The 20510-nt window shown below is 38.8% G+C and overlaps 11 protein-coding genes across 11 annotated transcripts; 5 read left to right on the top strand and 6 right to left on the bottom strand.

Annotated features, from left to right (window-relative positions):
• Positions 1–153: 153 nt before the first annotated feature.
• BDF20DRAFT_915323 (uncharacterized protein) lies at positions 154–2167 on the top strand (the record flags this gene model as incomplete). Its single annotated transcript, XM_053084297.1, has 7 exons — positions 154–361; positions 449–504; positions 569–755; positions 830–1052; positions 1124–1294; positions 1375–1516; positions 1586–2167. 7 exons carry the CDS (start codon positions 154–156, stop codon positions 2165–2167), a joined length of 1569 nt encoding a protein of 522 aa, XP_052933289.1.
• A 237-nt stretch (positions 2168–2404) lies between these two features.
• BDF20DRAFT_907262 (sterol 24-C-methyltransferase) lies at positions 2405–3727 on the bottom strand (the record flags this gene model as incomplete). The annotated part of the gene is made up of 3 exons (XM_053083362.1): positions 2405–3007; positions 3087–3607; positions 3709–3727. 3 exons carry the CDS (start codon positions 3725–3727, stop codon positions 2405–2407), a joined length of 1143 nt encoding a protein of 380 aa, XP_052933288.1.
• A 2942-nt stretch (positions 3728–6669) lies between these two features.
• On the bottom strand, positions 6670–7935 carry BDF20DRAFT_915321 (uncharacterized protein; the record flags this gene model as incomplete). Its single annotated transcript, XM_053084296.1, has 4 exons — positions 6670–6691; positions 6788–6850; positions 6915–7782; positions 7824–7935. 4 exons carry the CDS (start codon positions 7933–7935, stop codon positions 6670–6672), a joined length of 1065 nt encoding a protein of 354 aa, XP_052933287.1.
• Positions 7936–8434: 499 nt separating this feature from the next.
• On the top strand, positions 8435–8869 carry BDF20DRAFT_825359 (uncharacterized protein; the record flags this gene model as incomplete). The annotated part of the gene is made up of 1 exon (XM_053077969.1): positions 8435–8869. One exon carries the CDS (start codon positions 8435–8437, stop codon positions 8867–8869), a length of 435 nt encoding a protein of 144 aa, XP_052933286.1.
• Positions 8870–9108: 239 nt separating this feature from the next.
• Positions 9109–9475, bottom strand: BDF20DRAFT_947359 (uncharacterized protein; the record flags this gene model as incomplete). Its single annotated transcript, XM_053084853.1, has 1 exon — positions 9109–9475. One exon carries the CDS (start codon positions 9473–9475, stop codon positions 9152–9154), a length of 324 nt encoding a protein of 107 aa, XP_052933285.1. The 3' UTR covers positions 9109–9151.
• Positions 9476–9605: 130 nt separating this feature from the next.
• BDF20DRAFT_837833 (uncharacterized protein) lies at positions 9606–10032 on the bottom strand (the record flags this gene model as incomplete). Its single annotated transcript, XM_053079095.1, has 2 exons — positions 9606–9884; positions 9913–10032. 2 exons carry the CDS (start codon positions 10030–10032, stop codon positions 9606–9608), a joined length of 399 nt encoding a protein of 132 aa, XP_052933284.1.
• A 477-nt stretch (positions 10033–10509) lies between these two features.
• Positions 10510–10943, bottom strand: BDF20DRAFT_837832 (uncharacterized protein; the record flags this gene model as incomplete). Its single annotated transcript, XM_053079094.1, has 2 exons — positions 10510–10734; positions 10824–10943. The coding sequence occupies 2 exons, from the start codon at positions 10941–10943 to the stop codon at positions 10510–10512; spliced, it is 345 nt and encodes a 114-aa protein (XP_052933283.1).
• Positions 10944–11380: 437 nt separating this feature from the next.
• Positions 11381–13062, bottom strand: BDF20DRAFT_995543 (uncharacterized protein; the record flags this gene model as incomplete). Its single annotated transcript, XM_053085408.1, has 4 exons — positions 11381–11702; positions 11805–11977; positions 12042–12830; positions 12869–13062. 3 exons carry the CDS (start codon positions 13060–13062, stop codon positions 11836–11838), a joined length of 1125 nt encoding a protein of 374 aa, XP_052933282.1. The 3' UTR covers positions 11381–11702; positions 11805–11835.
• Positions 13063–13776: 714 nt separating this feature from the next.
• On the top strand, positions 13777–14488 carry BDF20DRAFT_1002799 (translation machinery associated TMA7). Its single transcript, XM_053074636.1, has 4 exons — positions 13777–13813; positions 13873–13925; positions 13999–14086; positions 14157–14488. Exons 1-4 carry the CDS (start codon positions 13798–13800, stop codon positions 14189–14191), a joined length of 192 nt encoding a protein of 63 aa, XP_052933281.1. The 5' UTR covers positions 13777–13797; the 3' UTR covers positions 14192–14488.
• Position 14489: 1 nt separating this feature from the next.
• BDF20DRAFT_884908 (carbamoyl-phosphate synthase L chain, ATP binding domain-containing protein) lies at positions 14490–17723 on the top strand. The gene is made up of 8 exons (XM_053081900.1): positions 14490–14688; positions 14794–14833; positions 14941–15043; positions 15136–15353; positions 15442–16131; positions 16236–16654; positions 16779–17092; positions 17166–17723. Exons 1-8 carry the CDS (start codon positions 14562–14564, stop codon positions 17481–17483), a joined length of 2229 nt encoding a protein of 742 aa, XP_052933280.1. The 5' UTR covers positions 14490–14561; the 3' UTR covers positions 17484–17723.
• On the top strand, positions 17691–20027 carry BDF20DRAFT_884900 (geranylgeranyl pyrophosphate synthase). Its single transcript, XM_053081899.1, has 8 exons — positions 17691–18249; positions 18327–18481; positions 18549–18712; positions 18815–18844; positions 18930–19001; positions 19084–19144; positions 19235–19313; positions 19400–20027. Exons 1-8 carry the CDS (start codon positions 18100–18102, stop codon positions 19703–19705), a joined length of 1017 nt encoding a protein of 338 aa, XP_052933279.1. The 5' UTR covers positions 17691–18099; the 3' UTR covers positions 19706–20027.
• The last annotated feature ends 483 nt before the right edge of the window (positions 20028–20510 follow it).

The raw sequence follows: 20510 nt of genomic DNA, 5'->3' as shown, positions 1-20510 counted from the left end.
TGATAACATTAAGTCAGTTTTTTTCCACAAAGCACACTATAGAAATCACATTGTTCATACAAATAAAATATATTACAAGTTTTGTTGCTCATTGGTTTTGCGCACGAGGAATAAATACCCTTCTCTTTCTCTTCTTTCGCTACCTATTTTTGAATGAGTTGTTTAAGAGCAGTGAATTTATTCTGGCTGACTTTGTTATTACTCGTATTAGTTATAACACCAAAGCCGGCTCTATCGAAGTATATTAGAACAAAAGTAGTTATCTTGGGGGCTGGTGCAGCAGGCATATCTGCTGCAAAATCATTATCCGAAGCAAAGGTAGAGGATTTTGTAATTCTTGATGCACAACCCTTTATAGGAGGTAGACGTACACAACATAAAGAATCAAAAAAACTGGTTATGGTTGCATAAGATGCTTAACTTTTTTGAGCATCATAATGAAAAATAGGTCGAGTACAGCATCAAAAATTTGGCAATAGCTATGTTGAGTTGGGAGCCAATTGGGTAAAAACATTTCTACAAGACTGCATTTTATGTAAAGACTTTAAGTTGGTATTTCAATGTTTAGATATACGGTAAAGGAGATAATCCAGTTTATAAATTGGCAGTCAAGCATGGGTTAAAATACACGCCTAATGATAAAGCAAACGTGGTCTATTTCGATGATAATGGAGGCATACTCAGGAACCAAAGCATTGGTGAACAAGTGAGCAACGAATTTGAAGCGGTAAAAGTACGGCTCGTAGAGTATGCAGGTAGCATATAATGAGAAGAGTATTTGAAAGTGCAGCAAGGAGAGGAGAGTTTTAAGAATTTCCGTTTCATGTAGAACAGAGAATGCGGCATCGACAAGTCGATCTTTCGAGTAGATCTGCACTGAGTTTATTAGGCTGGAACCCTGACACTCCTCTCAAAGCCGCTGTAGAATACTTTAATATTGACTGGGAATTTGCTGAGCCAGCAGAGATGTGTTCTTTGGATTATGCAACGGGAATGGAGGATGCTATTACTGGATCCTATCCTTTGGGCAATGAGTTTGTAGTCGATGAAAGGTCAGACTGCATTCAATGCTGCTGCTCAACAAATAAGTAACGGCTATTTTGTTTTCTTCTATTTACATTAGAGGCTTTAACTATATTTTGAAGCAAGAATCAAACACGTTCCTTAAACCACTTGATCCGCGATTGATGCTCAACACAAAAGTCACCAAAGTCTTATATAATCATCGCAGTGTCACTGTTCAAACTGAGAGCAATGACATCATAGAAGCAGACTATGCGATTTGCACTTTTTCGTTAGTTACTCATACAACAGAACAAAGAGACTTTTGTTCTTCAGTGGTCTCTAACCATTTCATTTTACACTTGTATACAGTTTAGGTGTGTTACAAAGCGATGATGTGGAATTTGAACCTTCTTTTCCGGAATGGAAACGGGAAGCTTTATTAAGTTTTCACATGACCACTTACACAAAAATATTTTTAAAGTTTGACCATAGATTCTGGGGGGATTGGCAGGTCACACACATTTCAGTTTGCTGTTATACTCTGATGTTGGCATAAAACTCACGTATTCTATAAATGTAGTTCGCCTTGTATGCCAACAATGTATCTCATCATGGAGGCTATTATACTGTTTGGCAAAATCTCAATGCACCGGGCTACTTATTCCAACCTACTGCTACGGGTGACAATATACTTATGGTAACCACCACAGATAAAGAATCCCACAGAATTGAACGTATGACAGATGCTCAGGTTCAAAAAGAAATCATGCAGGTGCTTCAACAAATGTTTTCAACGAACGCTGATCATCACAATGGTAGTCCAACAAGCATCATTGTTGAGCCTCCGACTCATATTCTGATCCCACGCTGGCATCAACATCCACTTTTCCGCGGCTCTTACTCAAACTGGCCAATAGGGGCATCGAGAAGACACCATAAGAATATGCGTGCACCGTTACATAATACCTTATGGTTTGCAGGCGAAGCCATGTCTGCTGAATATTATGGCTATTTACATGGAGCCTGGTTGGAAGGAGACTCGGTTGCGAAGAGCTTAATACAGTGTATCAATAGTACCTGCCCTTATTACGAAACGTACCCTTATATCACAGGTTGCGACGAATACAAAGAACCTCGCTTCATCCACCAATTCACTCTTTGACATTTTCAGTTATTTTAAAACTACTTTTAGACTATCATCAATTGATTCATAAACGAAAATACCGATTTTATTACAACGTGATCTTACTAGTATAAACAAAAATAAAACAATAAAAATTAAAAGGAAAAGCAGTAACTAAATGATAACTATAAGGAGAAGGAATGCGTATGCATAACTTGTTATATGAGAATTTAAGGTGTAAGCAGACGAATGTAGTTGGAAACTATCGTCAATAATTTAAGCATTAGTAGCTGCTGTTTCAGGTTTCACAGCAACAAAGAAGAACATAGGAGTGAAGATACCCTCACGACCGCCTGCCACCACAGAGTCACCCGCAACTTCCAACACCTCCTGAGTTTGGACAGTTCCCTTTGGCGCCAGACCTATTTTTTCCAGCACACGACAGATATTTGTTGTGGTAAAACGTCCCCATTTTGTCATAACTAAAGTAGTGAGGACATCACGCAGTGTTTGACACTGACGCAAATCACCTTCTAATGGATAATACCAAGTGATACGGTCACCCTGATTAGCCAAATCCATCTGTAACTCAATTTGAAATCCAACGTTCTTAAGAGCTTCTAGTGAATCAGCAATAGAACGGACATCGGGCAGACTGTTACCCAGAGCAATGCCGTGTGCAATTTCCTTATGCTTTTGGTTAGTAGGATCGTAGTTTTCTGTCATGCACCATTCATAACAACCAAACTTTCCTCCAGGCTTCAGGACACGGTAAATTTCTGCGTAGACACCTTCAAACGTAGGAGCATGACAAGTGGCTTCAACAGCATAGATACGATCAAAAGTATTGTCATCAAAAGGAATAGCCATAAAATCACCCTATACGTAAATGAGTTTGTGTGAGTCATTGCGTTCTATATCTATCTCTCATTGCCATGAGAGTTGTCATTATATGTACCTTGATAAACTCTAGTTGCTTTGATAGATCTTCCTGAACAGCGTAATCTCTAGCCTTTTCCAGTTGATATGCATTATTGTTCAGCCCGATAATACTAGCGCCCGTCAAATGTGCAATAGCACGAGCAGGACCACCAACACCACAACCTACATCAAGCACCTTCATGCCAGGCTGAATATCCAATTTCAACGCCAAAAAGTATTCATGACGCTTCATAGCAAGATGAAATTCTTCTCCGGGATAAAATCGACAGAAATGAAAGCTCTTACCCCATCCATATTCATAGAAATCAGTAGCCAAGTTATAGTAAGCATTGACTAAGGTACTGTATCGAGAGGCACGATCCTTTTCATTTTCTTCCGTGTCATTGTTGGCATCCTTTCCCCACATGCTGAAATAAGTGTTTGATGTGACGCTATAAACATCGTTGTTTTTTGATCTCAGATTGGACCAAAGACCTTTTTTAAGTTGACTACCGTGGAGGGCTTTTGCATAGGCGATGTCTTCAGCATGCTTACGTGCTAGTGCAGTATTGGACAAAGGAACTGGACTGATTTTGTCATTGAAAGTGGTGGTAATAGTGGGAATGGTAGTAGGGACGTTTTCGCTCAATTTAGAATACAATACTCGGATCTCTTCATTCTTTCTTTGAGCAATACGCTCCTCGTTATTTTCTAATGTAATGGTAGTAGTTTGAATAGCAGTTGGAGCCATATTTGTACTTTGCTATGTATAACAGAAGTAGAATGAGCAAGGATAAGAAAGAGACGGAAAGAAAACTGAAAGAAAAACCAAAGGTCTCCGAACATCTTCCCATGATTCTAATTTATATAACGAAACCAATGTCTCTTTCGATTTCCTGAACCAAAAATCATACATATTATTTTGGTTGCTTCTCTTGGGGAAGGGGACATCATCTGTCACTTTATCCGATCAAAGAAATTTAAGACGGAGCCACTTAATCTCTAATTAAAAGTTGAAAGAGGATCACGTAAATTGGACTTTTATAAAAGAAAGCTTTAATATGAAGCGCAGCTGCTCTGGGGAATACAATCATGGTATTTATTCTCTTAGTATGAATTTAGCGATTGTAAAGCTCTTTCGAGAAAGCAACAAGTGTAATTTTGATTCAATTCGAGATCGCTTCTTTGAGTATTTCAAATACAATATCATTCGAATTGTTTATTGGTGGAGAAGACGACCTACATTATTTATGATCTGCTTCAGGGTCCTAACATTTAGTTACTTAAAAATTATAAAACGCGCTTTTTTTCAAAAAGGCATCTTACTTGCAGAGTCTGCTGAAGGATAGAAAAACCGCTTGAGTTTTCTGTTTAAACCTTATTTCTAATACTCTGAGCTGCTTCAACAGGCGTTTGTCTGTCGTATCAATAAAACACTATTGTGTATCCATTCGTTCAAAAATCGTACGTTTTATGGTAAAGAAGCAAGGGAACATATGCCATAGCGGGGATTTTGGGAGCAGATCAAAAAATCCAATCTGTCAGCAGGACCGAATGTGTTTCATTTCTTTCAATATCATAAAAAGGTCAACCAATAAAGAAAAACATTGCTAGGCCCTGAATAGTTTAATAGCTACTATTACTTATAGTATCCTTTCATTTTTGGATAAAAGCACTAAAATCATAGTGAGTCCCACAGGGCCATAAAAACATCAATTAGCTTTGACATTAATTGATTGCTAATGTCATGTCGAGTCTTAGAGACCAGCATTAGCTATCTCGTATGGCTTACATATATGGTGTACTTTCAGGTTTTTTTTTATACCACCATTTGTATTCTTTTCTCTCACTTTCTGATACTTTATTGTTGGCAAAATTGAAAAAACTTTCTTCTTTTTTTTTTTTTTTTTTTAATGATGATGTGTTAGTCTAATACATATGTTTATTGCAAGGAAAGATTGATAGGTATATACATATAATTGTTAGATAGTTGAGAGATATATGTATTACTATCAGCTTGACCCGTATTGATCCATTTGGTCTTCTTCTTTTGTCTTGATCTAGATGAACTACTGGTATTGGAAATGGGTATTGTTGATGGGGTTGGGCTTATAGCAACAGGTTACCGAGCAGAAGGTGCAGAGTCAGCAGCGAGAGGAGAAAAGGGTGAATGGTGTGTTGAAACAACACCAGAAAAGGCAGATGCTTGAGGCAAATCGTTGTTGATATTCGTATTTAACGAAATGTTGCTCATTTGAGAATTTAAACACTATGGCTGCAGCATGAGTATTCGTACATCACCTGTTAACGGCTGAGTATTGTTTAACAGCGCAAGATTGGTACGATCGCTTTGTTCAGCAAATCGCTGAAAAGTATTTTTATTCTTTTCATAGCGATCATCTTGCTGCAGTTACAAGCGTACAATCCTATGATTGACATCTGCTACTAGATTGGCTACGTTTCTATGTATATTGACAAGGCTCGGCACAGGATTTCCATACTCTTTTCATCTTCCAACGGAAGGACTAGTTACGGCAGCTACAACATCTTTTTTGAAACTGCTTGAACATGTAGCGCGAAAAGATACTGCTTTTGGAGTTGACATATCTATTCTCCTTGTTCAACTTGTATACTGCTACATCTTGTAGAATTATCCTTCTGCATCTGATTAATTGTCATAAAAAGCATCTTTTTGCTGTATTTAAGCTGCCCTAACTGCTCTTTGCTTTATCCTTTCTTTGTCTTTCTCTAAAACCCATGAGCCCATCTTCTTCTACAAATTCTAATAAAATTCTCACTGGCTTCCAAGTTGTTCATGTTCTCCTCTTCATCTTTGTTTCTCATCAACTCCTTGCATTTATCTCTCAAATACTGACGTTGAATTTCAATTGGTAGTAATACGTTGTTATCTCAGAAGCTAGTCGTACCTTTTCAAAGTGTGATGGAAGTTGTTCAAGGTATTGAGACTCTAACTAGCAAAGACGATCCTCCCATTCTCCTCCATGAACATTCAATAGGCATACCTAAAATTTCAACCACCACTGTACCAGCATGGCGCCCACCATGGGTCTATCTAGTTGTATGACTGCTTATGTTTTGCAGTCTTAAAGTGCCGTATACAAACCAACAGTGCTGTATACGCTTTGAAAAGTGCTGTACACATTTTCAACAGTGCCGTGTACATTTTCAACAGTGCTGTACACACTTTGAAAAGTGCTGTCTACACTCTAAAATATATTGGTGTCCTGCTATATGACAACCATTTTGACGAATCTAGACATAGACAACAATTTTATTGTGTAATTCGGTGATTCCGTTGAATTTATGAATCCTTAGATATTGTCTTCTTCCTTTGCTTTTAAACTTGTTTCTCTTACCGAAACTAATTAAAAAAAAGAGAATAATGCTTTTTCTATTTTGTCTGTTTATTCAAGTTTTACAAGCGATTGCGACGGAAAGGATGAATGAATATACCATGGTGGTAGAGATATAAGGAGAGAGTAGTAGAATAACTAGTGCCATAGGGCTAAATAAAGGATGTAATTGATGAAAACGAGAAAGTGCAGAAAAAAGAACGATGGACATGAGTCGCGGCCAAATGATACAGAAAAATGTACTAATTACTTACGAACATAAAGTAAACTATTGAGAAAGAAGAATCACTTTGACCGTTTCACAAAACCAGTTCTTGATTTGAATAGCTCAATTTTCTTCTTGTCTCCATGTAGAAGTGAATACCTGCTGAGTGACTCTATATGGCTGCCATGATCCACTATGATTGATTTGATCATCTTACAGCTCCTATAATAGATACAACCATTAGTATGGAATAAACATTGTGAAACAATTTTTCATAGTTTCATACTTTAGTAATTTGATAACGTCGCCAGGATTGTTTGATAAACCAGCGTATGAAATCACACAAAGCCGGACCTTTTTCATTGAATGTCCAATGAAGTCTATCATAGCCTGAGTATCTCCATCGCAATGTGCTAGGTTTGTTGCCTTGACGGTTTTGTTGCTGTTGGTAGTGTTACCCTGCAAGAAATCTCTTTCCAAGATCGGTGAAGATGATGTTGAACTGGTAGAGGCGAAGATAAAACGACAGAGACATCGGTTCCTTAACTTCATTATCATTGCTTCGAGGAGTGCTTGTCGTGTTGCCACGCTTTCAGAGCCTGGGGATTTCCTGACATATCCAACATTTATCCAATTGCTACCATCGTTACTGATTTCTATGCGAAAGGCAGACGTTGTTTCCACCAAGCTTCCGATTGCATTGTTCTTCAGCTTGTATAGTATTCTTCCTTTGATACTCTTTCCCTCGACACGTTTTGAAATCCGTTTGCCAAAGTCTTCGTCTTTGATAAGTCTTCCAAATTTTGATCCATTCATAAACTTGGTAAGTTGTGGCAGTTGCTTGGCGACGTTGTTATACATGTCCATTGTCGTGTAAAAGGCATAGTCAAAGAGATCTTCATTTTCAGCATCTTTGAAAAACATTGACTTGGTAATCGATAATATACTTTGAAGGCTGTAGACATTTGAATTATCGATGCTTGAGTCGCTATCGACATTATTGTTGTTGTTACTGTCGTTGTTGAAATCGCTGCTTTCGTTACTGGCCACAGTATTGGTTGGTTGTAACGTTGGACTGGTAGGTGGTGCCTGGGATAAATCTTGTATGTGAACGGATTCTTCTGAATAATCGACTTCCCCATGGCAAAAGGATGCTGAGGACCTAGAGCTTCAGTATACGTAACATCAAACACACTGTTGTCGATTATTTCATTTCCTTTCTCTCGATTGTCAACAGTGGGCACCATATCAAGTACTAGGCATATGGCTTGACCGCGTGTTAATAAGTTGGTTTTTGATGTTGACATACTTTGATATAGAAACCAGGTAAAAAGAGAGAGAGAGGGATGGTGCATAAGTTTTTTTCGCCAAGTGACCAAATAAATATCATATTTCACGTGAAGATGCAAGATTGTTTTGCGAGCGTTTGACCGGTTCTCGAATAAGAGTTCGATTGACGGTGTAACTGAAAATGTATACGGCACTTTTCAAAGTGTATACAGCACTATTTGAAAATGTACACAGCACTGTTGAAAATGTATACAGCACTGTTGAAAATGTGTACAGCACTTTTCAAAGTGTATACAGCACTGGTGAAAATGTATACAGCACTGGTGAAAATGTATACAGCACTGGTGAAAATGTTTACAGAACTGTTGAAAGTGTAGACAGCGCTTTTTAAATGTAGATACACGGCTTCTTCCCGCTAAACCTCACAAACTGCCAAATAAGGCAACCCCCACTACTCTCCTGTCAAAAGGATCATGGGCCTCCCTCTTCAAACAAGAGACCACAAAGACATCCCTCATGTCTCAGGCGGCTGACAACAGTTCGCAGCGCCTCGCTCTCTCAACCCGGGACCCTTATCTTAAAGGTACCGTCCTTGACTCCATACTCATCGACACATCTCAAGTTCGAGATGTCAAAACCTTTTTCAAAGACCTTGCCGATTATTGTGGCGGCTCTTCGCACTTATGGTACGTTAAGGAGCAACCACGTACTGAAGGCAAGCGTATTTTTGTAGAAGCAGTAGTATCATCCCTTATGCGGGAACAAATGTGTTGTAAGGACGGCTTCCATCTACCTTCCTTCAACAGTCCCTTTTATGCTTTTGACTCTCTCTCTTCTGATGATGATATTGTTAAGATCCAACTCTCCAATCTCCCACCACAATATGGTCGACTGGATGGTGGTTATGATGAATTGAAACAGGATATTTTGAACAGTGCTGTCCCATTTTGAAAAGTGCTATCCCACTTTGAATAGTGCTGTCTCACTTTGAATAGTGCTTTCCACTTTGAAAGTGCTGTCCCATTTTGAACAGTGCTATCCCACTTTGAATAGTGCTGTCCCACTTTGAACAGTGCTGTCCCACTTTGAATAGTGCTTTCCACTTTGAAAGTGCTGTCCCATTTTGAACAGTGCTATCCCACTTTGAATAGTGCTATCCCATTTTGAACAGTGCTGTCCCATTTTGAATAGTGCTTTCCCACTTTAAAAAGGGCTATCCCACTTTGAATAGTGCTATCCCACTTTGAAAAGTGCTATCCCACTTTGAATAGTGCTTTCCCACTTTGAAAGTGCTATCCCACTTTGAAAAGTGCTTTCCACTTTAAAAAGGGCTATCCCACTTTGAATAGTGCTATCCCATTTTGAACAGTGCTGTCCCACTTTGAATAGTGCTTTCCACTTTGAAAGTGCTGTCCCATTTTGAAAAGTGCTATCCCACTTTGAATAGTGCTGTCCCACTTTGAATAGTGCTGTCCCATTTTGAAAAGTGCTTTCCACTTTAAAAAGGGCTATCCCACTTTGAATAGTGCTATCCCATTTTGAACAGTGCTGTCCCATTTTGAATAGTGCTTTCCCACTTTAAAAAGGGCTATCCCACTTTGAATAGTGCTATCCCACTTTGAACAGTGCTATCCCATTTTGAACAGTGCTGTCCCATTTTGAAAAGTGCTTTCCACTTTAAAAAGGGCTATCCCACTTTGAATAGTGCTATCCCACTTTGAACAGTGCTATCCCATTTTGAACAGTGCTGTCCCACTTTGAATAGTGCTGTCCCATTTTGAAAAGTGCTATCCCACTTTGAATAGTGCTGTCCCACTTTGAATAGTGCTGTCCCATTTTGAAAAGTGCTTTCCACTTTAAAAAGGGCTATCCCACTTTGAATAGTGCTATCCCATTTTGAACAGTGCTGTCCCACTTTGAACAGTGCTGTCCCATTTTGAACAGTGCTGTCCCACTTTGAATAGTGCTGTCCCATTTTGAAAAGTGCTTTCCACTTTAAAAAGGGCTATCCCACTTTGAACAGTGCTATCCCACTTTGAATAGTGCTGTCCCATTTTGAAAAGTGCTGTCCCATTTTGAACAGTGCTGTCCCACTTTGAACAGTGCTGTCCCATTTTGAAAAGTGCTATCCCACTTTAAAAAGGGCTATCCCATTTTGAACAGTGCTATCCCACTTTGAATAGTGCTATCCCATTTTGAACAGTGCTGTCCCATCTTGAAAAGTGCTTTCCACTTTAAAAAGGGCTATCCCACTTTGAACAGTGCTATCCCACTTTGAATAGTGCTATCCCATTTTGAACAGTGCTGTCCCATTTTGAATAGTGCTTTCCCACTTTAAAAAGGGCTATCCCACTTTGAATAGTGCTATCCCACTTTGAACAGTGCTATCCCATTTTGAACAGTGCTGTCCCACTTTGAACAGTGCTGTCCCATTTTGAACAGTGCTGTCCCACTTTGAATAGTGCTGTCCCATTTTGAAAAGTGCTTTCCACTTTAAAAAGGGCTATCCCACTTTGAACAGTGCTGTCCCATTTTGAAAAGTGCTTTCCACTTTGAAAGTGCTGTCCCACTTTGAAAAGGGCTATCCCACTTTAAAAAGGGCTATCCCACTTTGAACAGTGCTGTCCCATTTTGAAAAGTGCTTTCCACTTTGAAAGTGCTGTCCCACTTTGAAAAGGGCTATCCCATTTTGAACAGTGCTGTCCCATTTTGAAAAGTGCTTTCCACTTTGAAAGTGCTGTCCCACTTTGAAAAGGGCTATCCCATTTTGAACAGTGCTGTCCCATTTTGAAAAGTGCTTTCCACTTTAAAAAGGGCTATCCCACTTTGAATAGTGCTATCCCACTTTGAACAGTGCTATCCCACTTTGAACAGTGCTATCCCACTTTGAAAAGTGCTATCCCACTTTGAAAAGTGCTATCCCACTTTGAATAGTGCTGTCCCACTTTGAATAGTGCTGTCCCATTTTGAAAAGTGCTGTCCCATTTTGAACAGTGCTGTCCCACTTTGAACAGTGCTGTCCCATTTTGAAAAGTGCTATCCCACTTTAAAAAGGGCTATCCCATTTTGAACAGTGCTATCCCACTTTGAATAGTGCTATCCCATTTTGAACAGTGCTGTCCCATCTTGAAAAGTGCTTTCCACTTTAAAAAGGGCTATCCCACTTTGAACAGTGCTATCCCACTTTGAATAGTGCTATCCCATTTTGAACAGTGCTATCCCACTTTGAATAGTGCTATCCCATTTTGAACAGTGCTGTCCCACTTTGAATAGTGCTTTCCACTTTGAAAGTGCTGTCCCATTTTGAACAGTGCTATCCCACTTTGAATAGTGCTGTCCCACTTTAAAAAGGTCTATCCCACGTTGAAAGTGCTGTCCCCTTTAAAAAGGGCTATCCCACTTTGAACAGTACTGTACACATTTTCAACAGTGCCGTGTACATTTTCAACAGTGCTGTACACACTTTGAAAAGTGCTGTCTACACTCTAAAATATATTGGTGTCCTGCTATATGACAACCATTTTGACGAATCTAGACATAGACAACAATTTTATTGTGTAATTCGGTGATTCCGTTGAATTTATGAATCCTTAGATATTGTCTTCTTCCTTTGCTTTTAAACTTGTTTCTCTTACCGAAACTAATTAAAAAAAAGAGAATAATGCTTTTTCTATTTTGTCTGTTTATTCAAGTTTTACAAGCGATTGCGACGGAAAGGATGAATGAATATACCATGGTGGTAGAGATATAAGGAGAGAGTAGTAGAATAACTAGTGCCATAGGGCTAAATAAAGGATGTAATTGATGAAAACGAGAAAGTGCAGAAAAAAGAACGATGGACATGAGTCGCGGCCAAATGATACAGAAAAATGTACTAATTACTTACGAACATAAAGTAAACTATTGAGAAAGAAGAATCACTTTGACCGTTTCACAAAACCAGTTCTTGATTTGAATAGCTCAATTTTCTTCTTGTCTCCATGTAGAAGTGAATACCTGCTGAGTGACTCTATATGGCTGCCATGATCCACTATGATTGATTTGATCATCTTACAGCTCCTATAATAGATACAACCATTAGTATGGAATAAACATTGTGAAACAATTTTTCATAGTTTCATACTTTAGTAATTTGATAACGTCGCCAGGATTGTTTGATAAACCAGCGTATGAAATCACACAAAGCCGGACCTTTTTCATTGAATGTCCAATGAAGTCTATCATAGCCTGAGTATCTCCATCGCAATGTGCTAGGTTTGTTGCCTTGACGGTTTTGTTGCTGTTGGTAGTGTTACCCTGCAAGAAATCTCTTTCCAAGATCGGTGAAGATGATGTTGAACTGGTAGAGGCGAAGATAAAACGACAGAGACATCGGTTCCTTAACTTCATTATCATTGCTTCGAGGAGTGCTTGTCGTGTTGCCACGCTTTCAGAGCCTGGGGATTTCCTGACATATCCAACATTTATCCAATTGCTACCATCGTTACTGATTTCTATGCGAAAGGCAGACGTTGTTTCCACCAAGCTTCCGATTGCATTGTTCTTCAGCTTGTATAGTATTCTTCCTTTGATACTCTTTCCCTCGACACGTTTTGAAATCCGTTTGCCAAAGTCTTCGTCTTTGATAAGTCTTCCAAATTTTGATCCATTCATAAACTTGGTAAGTTGTGGCAGTTGCTTGGCGACGTTGTTATACATGTCCATTGTCGTGTAAAAGGCATAGTCAAAGAGATCTTCATTTTCAGCATCTTTGAAAAACATTGACTTGGTAATCGATAATATACTTTGAAGGCTGTAGACATTTGAATTATCGATGCTTGAGTCGCTATCGACATTATTGTTGTTGTTACTGTCGTTGTTGAAATCGCTGCTTTCGTTACTGGCCACAGTATTGGTTGGTTGTAACGTTGGACTGGTAGGTGGTGCCTGGGATAAATCTTGTATGTGAACGGATTCTTCTGAATAATCGACTTCCCCATGGCAAAAGGATGCTGAGGACCTAGAGCTTCAGTATACGTAACATCAAACACACTGTTGTCGATTATTTCATTTCCTTTCTCTCGATTGTCAACAGTGGGCACCATATCAAGTACTAGGCATATGGCATGACCGCGTGTTAATAAGTTGTTTTTTGATGTTGACATACTTTGATATAGAAACCAGGTAAAAAGAGAAAGAGGGATGGTGCATAAGTTTTTTTCGCCAAGTGACCAAATAAATAGCATGTTTCATGTAGGAAGATGCATGATTGTTTTGCGAACGTTTGACCGGTTTTCAAATAAGTGTTCGAACGACAATGTAACTGGAAATTACCAAAAAAGACTATCAACGCTGTAATGGCTACCAGGTTATCAACCAGTTTTCTAACTATAATGCGTACGCACATCTTCATATAGAAATCGAACCACCATCTGAAGGACATCCATGGTCTGTTTTCTTCTTTATGAAATGAGTACCCATCGTAATATAATACAATCATCTTTTATTTTCTTCACCAAGACAGCACACACAAACACATTGTGTGTTTACTTTCAACAGCTACATTAACCCTCTATTAAACAAATAAGAAAATTGTAAGAAAATCAAAAAGATGATGATTAGCAGTTCATCAATAGAGAAAGTACTAAAGGTGTTCATTAATGGAAAAAAAAAAAAAAAAGACAAGAGCAGAAAGTACAGATAGAAGTTATAACGATATATCAGTGGAAATGTATGTATTCTTGTGCCCCTGATAAATCAAAAAAGTTCATCCTTTTCCGGTTAGAAGCCGTGACAGCAGGTAAAATAGTCGGAATTTGAAAAGATGAATGAACAGAAACAGAAATCATTGGAAAACTTTTTTTTCCTATTGTTCCCAAAGACCATACAAAAGTTCAAAGATGTCCGGTAGACAAGGTAACATAACTCACGAGTTTTAATAAAATCAAGATTATACACTAATGGCATTTGTATAGGTGGTAAGCTCAAGCCTCTTAAGAAGCCAAAGAAGCAGCAATTCGAAGACGAGGTAAATTTTACATTTGACCATGTTGGGTTTGATTGTCTGCAAACGCTGACTTTCTGCTTTTATGTAATTGTAGGAAGATCTTGCTTTCAAGAAGAAGAAGGCTGAAGAAGCCAAGAAATTGAAAGAATTACAACAAAAGGCTGCTGGCAAGGGCCCTTTACGTAAGTCAATTGCTCCATCAGCTTCGACCACAGAAAAATGGGTTACTAACACTCTTGTTGGCATTTATAGTTGGTGGTGGTATTAAAAAGTCCGGAAAGAAATAGGCGCACCCATTTGTTTAAATTATACATATGTAGATATATCAAGCTTATACACTTATAAAACTGAATAAACAAATTCGTTGTGAATCAGTAAGCATTTATAAACATGAACGTGCAACTTTTCGGGCAATTCTTTGACAGCTTTCAAGGTGACGTGAGCGATTAAGAGTAAAAGAGAGCCAAAGTTGTAAGTTGGTGCACTATCATAGGCTTTTTCCCACGATGGCGTCTGTACCCGCTTTCCAATATGCTCTCACGTCCCTTTTCTTTCGTCATAAACGTATCTACTTCTTTCTCATTCTTTTATCAATTGTTCAAATCATTTTTATTTTATTTTTTTTCTTTCCACTAAGGAGAGACTCTTGTATTTTAAATGCTTCAATTTCAACTTGTTCGTTTGTCGACAAAGGCTCCCATTGGTACTAAACCTTTAGCTATTCTACGCTCGAATCATGCAACACATTTCCGTCTCTTCCATACAGCGAAGAGACTGAATTTTGGTTCGTATACGTTTCTATACCTCAAAGGATAGAGTTGAAGTTGATTTGCTACACTGAGACTAATGAAATGTCATCCAAATGCTCGTGGTTTTGACCTTATTGTAGATCGAAAGCCTTTGTTCGAAAAGATCTTGATCGCCAACAGGTAAATAGAACGAGCAAATGATAGTTTAAAAAGAGTCAAATGAGGATAATGGGGGAGGGAGCGGGGGAGGGCAGTAAGGTATCTGATTTGACCATTTTCAACAATAGAGGTGAAATTGCTCTTCGAGTAATGCGTACTGCAAAAGACCTCGGTATCAAAACTGTAGCCGTTTATAGTGAAGCAGATGTAAACGCTCAACATGTCAAAATGGTAAGCAGATGTATAAGAGCAACGATAAGACACATTGCGGGTTTCTACGCGTGATAAGAACAAAGTTATATAACAAGTCTTTCTATGTGTAGGCTGATGAGGCTTTTCTTATTGGTCCCGCACCGTCAGCTGAAAGTTACTTGTGTATAGATAAAATCATCGACGCAGCTAAAATAACAGGCGCACAAGCCATCCACCCTGGTTATGGTTTTCTCTCTGAAAATGCTGACTTTGCCGATACGGTCAAAGCATCCAATATTGAATTTATTGGTCCTTCAGGTGACGCCATGCGTGCTATGGGCTCTAAAAGGTGAATAGGGGTTTTTTTTTTTTTCACATACGCGATAGAAACTTTGGGATTTTCTTACCATCCTGATCTAACTTTTTGTTGGGCTTAGTGAATCAAAATATATCATGCAGGATGCTGGTGTGCCTGTCGTCCCAGGTTACCATGGTGAAAATCAAGATCCTAAATTCTTGAAGGAGCAAGCTGCTAAAATCGGTTATCCAGTGTTGATAAAAGCCATCAAAGGGGGCGGTGGTAAAGGCATGCGTATCGTCCAGCATCCCGACGATTTTGAAGAAATGTTGGCTTCATCCAAGCGAGAATCCCTCAAGCACTTTGCTGATGATAAAGTGTTGGTTGAAAAATACTTGGAGCGCCCTCGACATGTGGAAGTCCAGGTCTTTGCTGATAAACACGGTAATTATGTCCATTTATTCGAGCGAGATTGCTCTGTACAGAGACGACATCAAAAGGTAATCGAAGAAGCGCCTGCACCAGGTCTTTCTCAGGAACTGCGTATGGAATTGGGTGCAAAAGCAGTGGCAGCCGCACGTGCTGTCAATTATGTAAATGCTGGTACAGTTGAGTTTATTATGGATAACGTGGATAAGCAATTTTACTTTATGGAAATGAATACGAGATTGCAGGTGGAACATCCGGTGACTGAAATGGTAACGAATACTGATTTGGTCCGTTGGCAGTTGGAAGTGGCAGCAGGAAATCCTTTGCCTATGAGACAAGAGGATTTGAAGTTATCAGGGCATGCCTTTGAAGCCCGTGTTTACGCTGAAAACCCCTCCAAGTAAGTAAGGGGAGGGGGGGGGATAAGATGCATCCCTCATTCTCCCTTTTTCCTCTTTCTGTGATACCAGTTGAATGCTCATACAACGAACTTTTTCGCATTAGTCACTTCCTTCCTGATACAGGACCCTTATTCAACGTTCGTACTCCAACCCCTAGCCCCAATTTGCGTTTAGAAACAGGCTTTATTCAAGGTGACGACATTAGCGTCTACTATGACCCTATGATTTCCAAGCTGGTTGTACATGGCGAAGACCGCCAAGATGCTTTGCGTCGGTTCCGCCGTGCTCTTGAACAATATCAGATTGTGGGTTTGAACACCAATATTGGGTTCATCAAAACTGTAGCAGAGCATCCTGAGTTCATCAAAGGAGAGGTGGAAACAGGCTTTATCCAACAATACGAAAAAGACCTATTCCGTACGAAAGGTGGTGGAAAATTTGAACCTGATCCAAGCACTTTAGCATTAGCAGCGAGTGCGCTTCGGTTAAAGGAAATAGAATCGGTTCGAAAAAGTCTTCAAGGTAATAAAAGATGTAAAAAGTAGTGTTTCCCCTCCCTCCCCCCCCCACCTCCCCTCAATGTAAACCAACCCCCGCGCCCTCCTCGTTATTAACATGGAAACATATATACTTGCCTGCATGATAGATCCCTATAATCCTTGGGCGACTCGTTCGGATAGTTTCCGCATCAACAACTTAAATCATAAAGAATATACTGTGACGACTAAGGAAGATGACCATCCTCAGCCCTATAAAGTCGTTGTGTCCACTCACCCTGAAAATGATAGCTTGATCGACATGGACGTGATGAACGGCGAAACAGGCGAAACGCTCAAAAGTTATAAAGCAGTCAAGACTTATATTGATCAAGAAGATGGCTTACTGGTGTCGTCTTTGGATAACAAAAAACTCAAGAGTAATGTTGTGTTGCACAACGACGAAGTAGTTGTATTCGATGAGGTTGGCTGCATTTGCATAGAAAAAGTCTAAACTTTTTTGGAAATGTAACGTTTCTCTTTTTGCCTCCTTATAGTTTGGTCGTACTACATTAAAATTACCTACACCAAAATATCTTGAAGGTCTGAGAAATAGCCAAGGTACTGCAGGTGCTGCGGGATCTATCAAAACTCCCATGCCTTGTAAGATTTCGCAAATTTTAGTTCAACCAGGCCAACATATCAAAAAGGGGGATACTTTGATTGTTCTAGAAGCGATGAAAATGGAGCACGTTATTAAAGCACCCATGGCCGGAAAAGTCGATCAAGTTTTATATGCTGTAGGTGACTTGGTAGCAGAGAATAAGAGCCTTTTGACTTTTGCAGATAAAGAAGAACCAAAAGCCCCACACTAAGAAAAAGGGATCGATCTGTCGCTAAGTACATTGGCTGTTTGATTTTTAATGATGATATAGAGATAAAGATGGTTAAAGCTTCCAGTCACGTATTTGCGCACATACTTGTCTAAATGAATGTCCATTACACAATTGCACTAGACCTTTTTAAGGACAGAGGAGAGTGGGGGGGGTGTTGTATCAGGCACACAACAGTTTCATTCTTTCTTTTTTCTTTTTAAAAGGATAAATAAAGACTCCTATTTTTTTATTTTATTTTTTATTTGTTTGCCACCCAAACTCTTTCAGTGCCCTTTTTTAAGCAAGGTAAAGCGGCTAACTCTGCTACAAAAGTAGGGTCGTAGGAGAGATATCTGTCCGTTGGGATGAGTACATGGATTGACACAGAAGTTACGCTAAATCCCAAATCAAGTTTTTATTGCATTAAGTAACCTAAGCCTATGCAAAGAAGCGTCAAATCACGATAAAGTTCTTTGAGTATATACTTTTTGGTTACCCCTTAAAAAAAAAAAAAAAGTCTATTTCATCACTATATAAAGGACCTTCTTTCTTTGTTCCTCTTTTCTATTTTTCTTTGACCCCAAACCGAACAAAAAGGAAAACAATACAAAAAAAAATGTTATCTGCTTCTATCAACGCTCAAATTCCAACGACCACTGCCATCAACGGTATTGCACCGGCCAATCTGAAGAAAATGCAGGAAGTCTTGCCTTATGGAAAACATGAGTCCGGTCAAACAGAAACAGCGCAAGAGTCCCAAGAGAAGGTGAGCGATAGGACGTTTGTTGAAAGAAAGAATGTACCAAGCTTACTTATTGACTTTTTACGCGTTTGTTGGATCAGATTCTTTTGGAGCCTTTTCATTATCTCTGTTCGAACCCTGGCAAAGATGTGAGAGCAAAGATGATTGCTGCGTTCAATACCTGGTTGAATGTACCTAAAGAAGACTTGATTGTCATTACGAGAGTCATTGAAATGCTTCACAGTGCAAGTTTATTGTAAGTGGATCTTGATTCGCTTTATTGAGCCCCCAAAATAGGGTATTCATTGACATGGATCTTGTAGAATTGATGATGTAGAGGATGACTCTGTTCTTCGCCGTGGTGTACCAGCTGCCCATCATATTTACGGCACACCACAAACCATCAACTGTGCAAACTATGTCTATTTCCTTGCCTTGAACGAAATTCTTAAATTGAACAAACCAAACATGATTACTATTTATACAGGTAGGCACCCCTTTTTATACATCTAGACACAAGGATGCATGTGTTTGTCTTTTATAATTAAGAAAGAACCTAAATGATGCATTTTGCCTATTTGACTTTTAGAGGAATTGATTAATTTACACAGAGGCCAAGGTAAAAAGCAAAAAAAAATACTCGGCAGGTTGTGCCATTGTGCTTAAACTTCAGATTGCTGATCAACAATACGATCTTACGATAGGCATGGAATTATTCTGGCGTGATACGCTGACTTGTCCCACTGAACAAGAGTTCCTTGACATGGTGAACGACAGTAAGACTTGTGCCTGTCTCTGAGTAAAACATACACAACGGCTAAACTTTTTTCTTTATGAATGAACATCCACTATTTTTAGAAACTGGCGGTCTTTTAAGATTAGCAGTAAAGCTGATGCAAGAAGCGAGTCAATCACAAATGTAAGAATCAAAAAAGAAAAAAGAGGTTCAGAAGGCTGTTCGTTTACTGAATGAAAAACATTCCTTATTTCGTGTGTCAACCTTTCTTAGTGACTACACTGGTCTTGTTAACAAGATTGGTATTCATTTTCAAGTCAGAGATGACTACATGAACTTGCAATCAAAGAATGTAAATAGAATGCTGAAAGAAAACAAATTCCCGTTTTTGCACACAACTCATTTGAAATACTTTTTGGTCCAATCCCGTTCTTGTAGTACGCTGATAACAAAGGCTTCTGTGAAGACTTGACAGAGGGCAAGTTTAGTTTCCCTATTATACACTCTATTCGGTCAGATCCTACCAATCGTCAGCTTTTAAATATTTTGAAGCAGCGTAGTAACTCGGTCGAACTCAAACAATTTGCATTGCAGTTATTGGAAAAGACAAACACATTCGATTATTGTCGCAAATTCCTAAAGGTTCTGGAAAACGAAGCCCGAGAAGAAATCAAATCCCTGGGCGGCAATCCTATGCTAGAAAAAATCATGGATGCTTTGAGTGTTAAGGACGAAGAGCAATAAAGTAACCGTAGCAACCACTTCACCATGACAACGAAGAAACCTTATAGCATATAACTCATTGACATCATCACAACAAAGCTCTTCTCCCTAGTTGATTTATTTATTTTGATCACGTTTTCTGTCTTTATTCCCCCAATATAAAATGATTGAAAACTTTAAGCGTTATCAGATCATTAACAAATTTGGAATGGCTACAACTGTAGTTTTTTTTTTTTTCTGGGCTTGAATTTCTCCTAGCTCCAACATCGTAAAAATTAAGGGGTAAAAAAAGAAAAAAAAGAAAAAAAAAAAAAAGGTGGTTTGCCCTATTTTAAAAAAACTTAATTAAAACTCGTTAATATTTGGTGCAATGTCTCTTTTGTGTTTGATTGTTTCTGCTGTAAAACATAACCGTCTGTCTGTTTTAAAATAAGGCGATTTTTTTTCGATTTTTTTTGCCCATTTTTTTAATTTTCTCTTTTTACTTCTCGGCACACACACTCAGGACAATAAAGCATAAATACAGAATTACGGCATACGTTACTTCACCTATTTGCAGCGAGCACCTTTCTTAGAATCACAAGGAGGAAAAATAACCAGATAAAACAAACAAGTGGGAAAAGATTAAGGCACAAATCACACTTTCTACTATTCTCTTTTCGTTCTTCTCTGGCATATCAGAAATATCCCTTTTCTTTCTTATCGTTCTCATAGATTCAGAAAATTTGATTTTTTCTTTTGCTTTCATCAACACTTTTTTTCTTTTTGCACAATCTCCATTGCCAACGTTATGCCATCGTCCATTCCGTTTGCGAGCTTGTTTTCC

The sequence above is a fragment of the Mycotypha africana genome (assembly GCF_025528875.1).
Source record: "Mycotypha africana strain NRRL 2978 chromosome Unknown BDF20scaffold_9, whole genome shotgun sequence".
NCBI lineage: Eukaryota > Fungi > Mucoromycota > Mucoromycetes > Mucorales > Mycotyphaceae > Mycotypha > Mycotypha africana.
Note: the sequence above shows the minus strand (reverse complement) of the source record. Positions and strands in the feature narration are given on the sequence as shown.

Coding starts and splice junctions, on each gene's coding strand:
- BDF20DRAFT_1002799 (XM_053074636.1), top strand. Junction 13,926..13,998: donor AGCAGCAATTCGAAGACGAG/GTAAATTTTACA, acceptor ATGTAATTGTAG/GAAGATCTTGCTTTCAAGAA. Junction 14,087..14,156: donor TGCTGGCAAGGGCCCTTTAC/GTAAGTCAATTG, acceptor TGGCATTTATAG/TTGGTGGTGGTATTAAAAAG.
- BDF20DRAFT_884908 (XM_053081900.1), top strand. CDS start 14,562: ATGCTTCAATTTCAACTTGTTCGTTTGTCGACAAAGGCTCCCATTGGT. Junction 14,834..14,940: donor AAGATCTTGATCGCCAACAG/GTAAATAGAACG, acceptor TTTCAACAATAG/AGGTGAAATTGCTCTTCGAG. Junction 16,655..16,778: donor GGTTCGAAAAAGTCTTCAAG/GTAATAAAAGAT, acceptor CCTGCATGATAG/ATCCCTATAATCCTTGGGCG.
- BDF20DRAFT_884900 (XM_053081899.1), top strand. CDS start 18,100: ATGTTATCTGCTTCTATCAACGCTCAAATTCCAACGACCACTGCCATC. Junction 18,250..18,326: donor CGCAAGAGTCCCAAGAGAAG/GTGAGCGATAGG, acceptor TTGTTGGATCAG/ATTCTTTTGGAGCCTTTTCA. Junction 19,145..19,234: donor GAAGCGAGTCAATCACAAAT/GTAAGAATCAAA, acceptor AACCTTTCTTAG/TGACTACACTGGTCTTGTTA.